Source organism: Monodon monoceros, unplaced genomic scaffold (genome assembly GCF_005190385.1).
Source record: "Monodon monoceros isolate NGI ecotype Baffin Bay Population unplaced genomic scaffold, NGI_Narwhal_1 Super_Scaffold_12, whole genome shotgun sequence".
NCBI lineage: Eukaryota > Metazoa > Chordata > Mammalia > Artiodactyla > Monodontidae > Monodon > Monodon monoceros.
This window is the reverse complement of record NW_021703768.1, coordinates 770,249-777,726: the sequence shown is the minus strand read 5'-3', so window position 1 is coordinate 777,726 and position 7,478 is coordinate 770,249. Positions and strand designations below refer to the sequence as shown.

Sequence of the window (7,478 nt, the reverse complement as noted above, 5' to 3'; positions counted from 1 at the left end):
AGGCAGGGATGGGCGGGGCGAGGCAGGGATGGGCGGGGCGAGGCAGGCTCCCTGGCTCGGGTAGCTCTCTCCGCAGAAACCCGGATGTGGATCTGCAAGCCCACCGCCTCCAACCAGGGCAAAGGCATCTTTCTGCTCCGGAACCAGGAGGAAGTCGCCGCCCTCCGAGCCAAGACCCAGAGCATCGAGGACGACCCCATCTACCGCAAGATGCCCTTCCGGGCGCCTCAGGCGCGGGTCGTGCAGAGGTTTTGCGCGTGGGCACCCCGAGGGGCGTTGGCCAGGTGGGGCTGACCCAGGCCCGCTGGTGCCTGTGAGGCTCGTGGGCGTCGCGGGGCCCACAGAGGAGTCCTTGGCGGTGGAAGGCTGCGGTGCCCCCAGCTGGGCCCCTGTGTAGCCAGAAGAGGTGGGGTTTTCACATCCAGTCAGGATCTCAGAGGATATACCCTCCCCCCCGTCAAACACAGGAGGCTCCTGGATGGTGTGGGGCAGGGAGGGCTTGGTCAGCTTGTGCCCCAGCCTGGGTCCTGCACCCTCTGACCTGCAGGGAGCCCGGCTTCTCCCCCATCCCCCACGCATCCAGCTGCAGCCTTCAGGCCCACAGGCAGAGCCAACCACCCCGCCTTGCTCCCTCTGCCTCTGGGAGGGGTCCAGACCCTCAGCCTCACACCAGGGGGCACAGGCGAGCCTGAGAAAGGTCCCTTCGGACTTCCCTATCTGCCAGTGTGGACCTCACTCCTGCCACAACTGCTGCCTGCCACCCCAAGCAGCTCCTCCCAGCCGCTGGGTCTCTAGACCTACAGCTCTCTCCACTGGGACGTCCCCTCCCTGCCTCTGCAAAGCCACCTGCCCTTCAAGGCCCAAGGTCACCCCTCCCTCCTTCTCCAGGCAGTCTTCCCAGCCCATAGGGCCCAGTCTGCTTCTGCCTCCCAGGCTTCTAGCGAGGGCTGCGCCCTGGGGTGCCCCAGACACACACCAGTGGGCTGAGCTCTAGGGGCCAGGCCCTCCTTCCCAATTCCCTGATGTGTTCAGGCTCGGCAATGTCCCCTGACCAGTGGACACTGCGCCCAGCCAGGGTAGGGGACCCACAGCTCACACCTGAGACAGGTAGCAGGGGTGCTGAGGAACTGGCAGGCCCAGGTGGGGGCACGGGCCAAGCTAACCACGCCTCCCCAGGTACATCCAGAACCCGCTGCTGCTGGATGGGAAGAAGTTCGACGTGCGCTCCTACCTGCTCATCGCCTGCACCATGCCCTACATGGTCTTCTTTGGCCACGGCTACGCTCGCCTCACCCTCGGCCTTTATGATCCCCATTCCAGCGACCTCGGTGGCCATTTAACCAACCAGGTAAATGCCCCACACAGGTGAGGGCCCTCCCTGCAGCCTTGGACAAAAATCACTGCTCAAGAATGGGAAAAGAATCCAACTGTAGACATGGCCCAAACCCCGAGGTGGCCTGGGCTGCCCCTGCCTGCAGCCAGCACTGCCTCTCACCTTCAGCCTCAGCTGGGCATCCTGGTGAACAGACTGAGAGCCGTGGCCCCGACCCCCAGCTCAGCTCCCTTTGGGTGTGGATCAGGCCCAGCAGGGGTGGGAGCCAAGGGCAAGGGCCTCCGTGAGGACCTCAGTTCAGGGATGCTGTGGGCAGAGGTCTCTGTGGAAGGGCCTCAAAGGGAGGTGTCTGGGCAGTGGCCCTCCGGGAGAATCTGGGGGTACTTCTCAGGGGCAGGAGGTGCTGGGGGAGGGGCTCGGTGTCCCGAAGGAGCGGGACCCCTGTGGGGTCTCTGGTGGCCGCGTCGGGGTGAGGCTCTTGTCGGGGCCCCCGTGGGGGCCGGGCCTCCAGGCGCTGCCCTGCCTCCCAGTTCATGCAGAAGAAGAGCCCCCTGTACCTGCTGCTCAAGGACGACACGGTGTGGAGCATGGAGCACCTTAACCGCTACATCAACGACAAGTTCCGCAAGGCCAAGCGCCTCCCCCGGGACTGGGTCCTCACCACCTTCACGGTGCGTGCGCGCCCCGCCCACACGGCGTTGGGAGGGGCTGGGGGTCGGGACCGTCCGTCCCTGGGTGGGGCTGCCGTTGGGCGTGCGCGCAGCGGTGGGTTGTTGATCTTTTCAAAGAGCCAGCTTTTGGTTTCATTGATTTTCTCTGTTGCTTTCTATTCTCTATTCCATTAATATCCACTCTGATCTTTATTATTTCCCTCCTTCTTGCTTTGGGTTTAGTTTTGTTTTGGTGTGGTTTGGGTTTTTTGTTTGTTTTTTGTTTGTTTTTTTTTGTTTTTCTTCTAGTTTCTTAAGGTTGAAGTTTGGGTTATTGATTTGATTTGAGATCTTTCTTCCTGTTTAATGTAGGTGTTTACAGCCATAAATTTCCCTGTGAGCACTGCTTTCACTGCATCCCATAACATTTTGTGTGTTCCGTTTTCATTTGTTGCTTGTGTGTTAATTTCCACATATTTGTGAATGTTCTAATTTTCTTTCTCTTATTGATTTCTAATTTCATTCCATTGTGGTCAGAAAACATACTTTGTATGATTTCAACCCTTTAAAAAGTATTGGGGGCTTCCCTGGTGGCGCAGTGGTTGAGAGTCCGCCTGCCAAGGCAGGGGACACAGGTTCGTGCCCCGGTCCGGGAAGATCCCACATGCCGCGGAGCGGCTGGGCCCGTGAGCCATGGCTGCTGAGCCTGAGCGTCTGGAGCCTGTGGTCCACAATGGGAGGGGCCACAACAGTGAGAGGACCACGTACCGCAAAAAAAAAAAAGTATTGAAACTTGTTTTATGTTCTAACACATTGTCTATCCTGAAAAATGTTCCACACACACTTGAAAAGAATGTGTATTCTACTGTTGGGTGGAGTGTTCTATAGATGTCTTTTAGGTCTAGTTGGTTTATAGTGTTGTTCAAGTCTTCTATTTATTTGTTGATCTTCTGTCTAGTTGTTCTATCATTGAAAATGGGATACTGAAGTCTCCAACTATTATTACTGAATTGTCTACTTCTCCTTTCAATTCTGTCAGTTTTTGCTTCACGCATTTTTAGGCTCTGTTGTTAAGTATATGTATGTTTATGATTATTACATATTCTTGACTTATTAGAAAATGTCCTCTTTTTTCTTAATGTCCTCAATTTTTGTCTTAAACTCTATTTTATCTGCTATCAGTATAGATATTCTAGCTCTCTTTTGGTTACTGTTTGCCTGATATATATATATATTTTTTTTTTTAATTTTATTTATTTATTTATTTTTGGCTGTGTTTGGTCTTGGTTGCTATGCGTGGGCTTTCTCTAGTTGCAGCAAGCGGGGGCTACTCTTTGTTGCCGTGCACAGGCTTCTCATTGCAGTGGCTTCTCTTGTTGCAGAGCATGGGCTCTAGGCACGTGGGCTTCGGTAATCATGGCATGCAGGCTCAGTAGTTGTGGCTCAGGGGCTCTAGAGCTCAGGCTCAGTAGTTGTGGTGCATAAGTTTAGTTGCTCCGCGGCTTGTGGGATCTTCCCGGACCAGGGCTTGAGCCTGTGTCCCCTGCATTAGCAGGCGGATTCTTAACCACTGTGCCACCAGGGAAGCCCTGATATATATTTTTTTATCCTTTTACTTTCAACCTATCTGTGTCTTTGAATCTCAAGTGAGTCTCATAGATAGTGTATGGGGGGGAGGGGAATGCATCGTGACAATCTCTGTCTTTTAATTGGAAAGCTTACTCCATTTATATTTAATATAATTACTGATAAGTTAGGATTTACATCTGCTATTTTGCTATTTCTTTTTTTTTGAATTCTTGAATTTTATGTATTTTTTTATACAGCAGGTTCTTATTAGTTATCCATTTTATACATATTAGTGTATACATGTCAATCCCAATCTCCCAATTCATCACACCACCACCACCCCTGCCACTTTCTCCCCTTCGTGTCCATACGTTTGTTCTCTACATCTGTGTCTTTATTTCTGCCCTGCAAACCGGTTCATCTGTACCATTTTTCTAGGTGCCACATATATGCGTTAATATACAATATTTATTTTTCTCTTTCTGACTTACTTCACTCTGTATGACACACTGTAGGTCCATCCACCTCACTACAAATAACTCAATTTCATGTCTTTTTACGGCTGAGTAATATTCCATTGTATATATGTGCCACATCTTCTTTATCCATTCATCTGTTGATGGACATTTCCATGGTTTTTAATGAGAAATTGGTTGTTGGTCTTATCGAGGAGCCTTTATGATGAGTCACTTCTCTTTGCTGATTTCAACATCGTCTGTTTGTCTTTTGAAAGTTTGCTTATGATGTGGTGGATCTTTTTGAGTTTATCCTACTTGCAGCTCACTGGCCTTCCTGAACGTGTAGATTACTTTTCATCAAATTTGAGAAGTCCCACTGCCATTATTTCTTTAGATATTCTTCCTGACTCTTCCTCTGCCCTCTTTCTGGATCTCTTTATGCATTTTGGTCTGCTTGACGGTGTCCCACGGGTCTCTGTAGCTTTATTTTTCTTCATTCCTTTGACTTTCTGTTCCTTAGACTAGATAATATCAATTGATCTATCTTTGAACAACTCCAATGGACTGTTGAACCCCTGTAGTGATTTTTTATTTCAGTTCCTATAATTTTCAACTCCAGAATTTCTATTCAGCTCCCTTTTATAATTTCTATCTCTTCACTGGCATTCTCTATTTGGTAAGACATTGTTCTTGTATTTTCCTTTAGTTCAAGTGAGGTCCGCCATGGAACCATCAGACACATCACAACAAATGACTCCAATTCTTTGCCAGACAGGTCTATTCTGCTATCTCCAGTACCAAGAACACAGGCTTTTTTCAAGGCACTGAGCTGGGATGCCAGGGATAAAATCAGGGCAAGTTAAAATGCTACAAAGCTTGCTGTTCTTACCAAGATTCAAGATTTTACTTGAGTAAACACTCTTCATGTTGCTGGACGCCTTTGGTTAATTTCCAGCATTTTGAGAAGGTTAATTCTGACAAATTTGGCCAGTTTGGGCTGTTTTTATGTTGTCTCTCTTGAACCTGCTCAGCAAAGCTTCTCCCTGTTGTTTCGCTGAAATGCTCACTGGAGTGACCTCTATGCTGTCAAACCCAGGGGTCAGTCCAGCCCTCTTCTCCCTGACCTGTCAGCCAACTTTGGACACAGCTCCTCACTCCCCATGGCTTCCAGGACCTCGTCCACCCCCCCTCCGCCCCCTGTGCTGGCCCCTTGGCTCCGCACTGCTGCTCAGGAGGCCCAGGGCTCAGCCTGGCTCTACTCTTTATCTGCTGTACCCACTGTTATCTACTCTTTGTCTTTATCAGACATCGCCTGAGTTTAAATTCCATCTATGTACTCAAGACTCCACATTGAAACATCCGGCCCTGACCTCTCCCCTGAACTTGAACCATGGCCTATCAGCACCGCATCTGTAGGCTCACAGATGTCTCAGACTCCATGGGCCTCCTCTCCTTCTCCGTTGATGGGGGCTCCATCCTTCCAGAGTCTCAGACCAAACACCTAGGGATAACCCTTCATTCCTCTTTTCACAGCTCACCATCCTTTCATCAATCAACCAGCTTGGCTCTGCCCCAACGCAGACCCAGCATCCATTCCACCACCTCGGCTTACACAAGCCACCCACATTTCTCACCTGGATCTTTGCAACAGGGCCCTTCAGTCTCTCTCAGCATAGCAGCCAGAGGACCCTATTAGAGCACGGGTCAGATATGCCCTCCTATGCTCCACCCTCCAACAGCTCTGACCTCAGGGTGAAAGGCAAGGTCTTCCCATGTCCCCGAGATGTGACTGGTACCACTCTGGTCTCGTCTCCCACTGCCCTCCTAGCTCACTCGAGCCACAGCAGCCTCACTCTGTTCCTCCAACACCTTGGGCGTGCTCCTACTTACAGCCGTTGCTCTACCCAGGTGTCCCATCCCCACCCCACAGCTCTCCCTTTCAGTCTTCACCCATTGCTCACTCTCTGGCCCACCCAGATCAGACGCCTTTCCACACCACCCAGAACGCCCCACCTCTCACCCTGCTTCATCTTCTCCATCAGCACGTATGGCTTCACGTGCTGTGCAGAGCGCATAACGATTTACACATCACAACTGTTGTCTCTCTCTCCTTTGAGTGAGCTGCTCAAGGGCGGAGACTCCTCGTAAGCTCTCTCTACTCTCGACCCCAGTACCTGCCACGCAATAGGAGGTCCACACATTTGTGAAACGAGTAAAATGAGAGTGAAGGAGTTTCTGGCTGTAAGCCTGTGACCCTGAGAATGTGAAAGTGCGGGCACTGGTGGGAGCGCAGGTGAGGGGTGGGAATGTGGCTCTTCAGGCCTGGAGGGTGTAATCAGGGCCCACAGGTGACATCCTGTCTCCACACACCCCCCCACCCACCCTACCCACAGAAGCGGATGCAGCAGATCATGGCCCACTGCTTCCTGTCTGTCAAATCCAAGCTCAAGTGCAAGCTGGGCTACTTTGACCTCATGGGCTGTGACTTCTTGATTGATGAAAACTTCAAGGTGCTGCTGAGCATCCCGGGGTGGGGGGTGGGGGCGGGGCCCAGCATGCAGGTGCAGGAGGCAGGGGCCCTCTGTGCACACCCTGACCACTCAGGCGGGCCCCTGGAGCAGGCAGTTATGCACCCTCCCTAGCCCTGGGGGTGGTGTGTCCACAAGGCTTTGCTCTTCCTGCAGCTGGGGCAGGCCCCAAGGCCAGACTCTCAGACCCTCAGAGTCTTAGCCCCTTGGGCAAATGGGGGAGTGAGGCCATGGGAAAGAAGTGACCTGCCCGGTCACCTGGCTTAATGGGGACCAGGGCCTCGGCCTCCTGCTGGCCAAGTGGTAGGGAGGGAGGTATGCTGAGCAGTGTTGGGCCCAGGTGTGGCTGCTGGAGATGAACTCCAACCCCGCCCTGCACACCAACTGTGAAGTCCTGAAAGAGGTGATTCCAGGCGTGGTCACGGAGACCCTGGGTGAGGCCCCTACCCAGCCCCCAGGACCCTCAAACCGACCCCTCTGCCTGCCCACCCTCTCCCCAAGTTCAGACATCCACAAACCTAGCTCTCCAGCCCCCGAAAGGCTGCATGGCAACCCCACCCTCTGCTCAGGCCCCCACCTCCCAGCCAAGGTGGTGCCCGCCCACGCCTCACCCCAACCCCTGGCCCATCCCTCAGCCCCGTAAACTCCAGCCCCGGGAACGCCATGCCGGGGAGGCTGGGTGCCCGCCCCTCCCTTCCCCCCACGCCTCCCCCGCCCCAGCCGGGCTCACCCCCAACTCCTCCCCAGACCTGGCACTCGAGACCTTCCAGAAGAGGCTGCGCGGCCAGAAGATGCTGCCGCTGCTGTCCCAGCGCCGCTTCGTGCTCCTGCACAACGGCGAGGCAGACCTGTGGCCGCGCCCCGGGGGCTCCCGCAGCGTCCCCCGCCCGCCGTCGCCGCCGCCCGCCGCGTCCCTCGGTCTCCGCGCCGCCGGCAGGCC

General features: G+C 53.5%; 2 protein-coding genes across 2 annotated transcripts in view; both read left to right on the top strand.

The window, feature by feature from the left end:
• LOC114893343 (protein polyglycylase TTLL10-like) overlaps positions 1–6,226 on the top strand; it is an 8,618-nt gene extending 2,392 nt beyond the window's left edge. The window contains 4 exon segments of the mRNA XM_029219065.1: positions 77–248; positions 1,177–1,348; positions 1,864–2,004; positions 4,717–6,226. Of these exon segments, the coding sequence (XP_029074898.1) occupies positions 77–248; positions 1,177–1,348; positions 1,864–2,004; positions 4,717–4,725 (494 nt within the window). The 3' untranslated portion in view covers positions 4,726–6,226.
• A 332-nt stretch (positions 6,227–6,558) lies between these two features.
• Positions 6,559–7,478, top strand: part of LOC114891711 (protein polyglycylase TTLL10-like) — a 1,541-nt gene continuing 621 nt past the window's right edge. The window contains exons 1-2 of the mRNA XM_029215947.1: positions 6,559–6,972; positions 7,286–7,475. Of these exons, the coding sequence (XP_029071780.1) occupies positions 6,894–6,972; positions 7,286–7,475 (269 nt within the window). The 5' untranslated portion in view covers positions 6,559–6,893. The remainder of the gene's footprint in view (positions 6,973–7,285; positions 7,476–7,478) is intronic.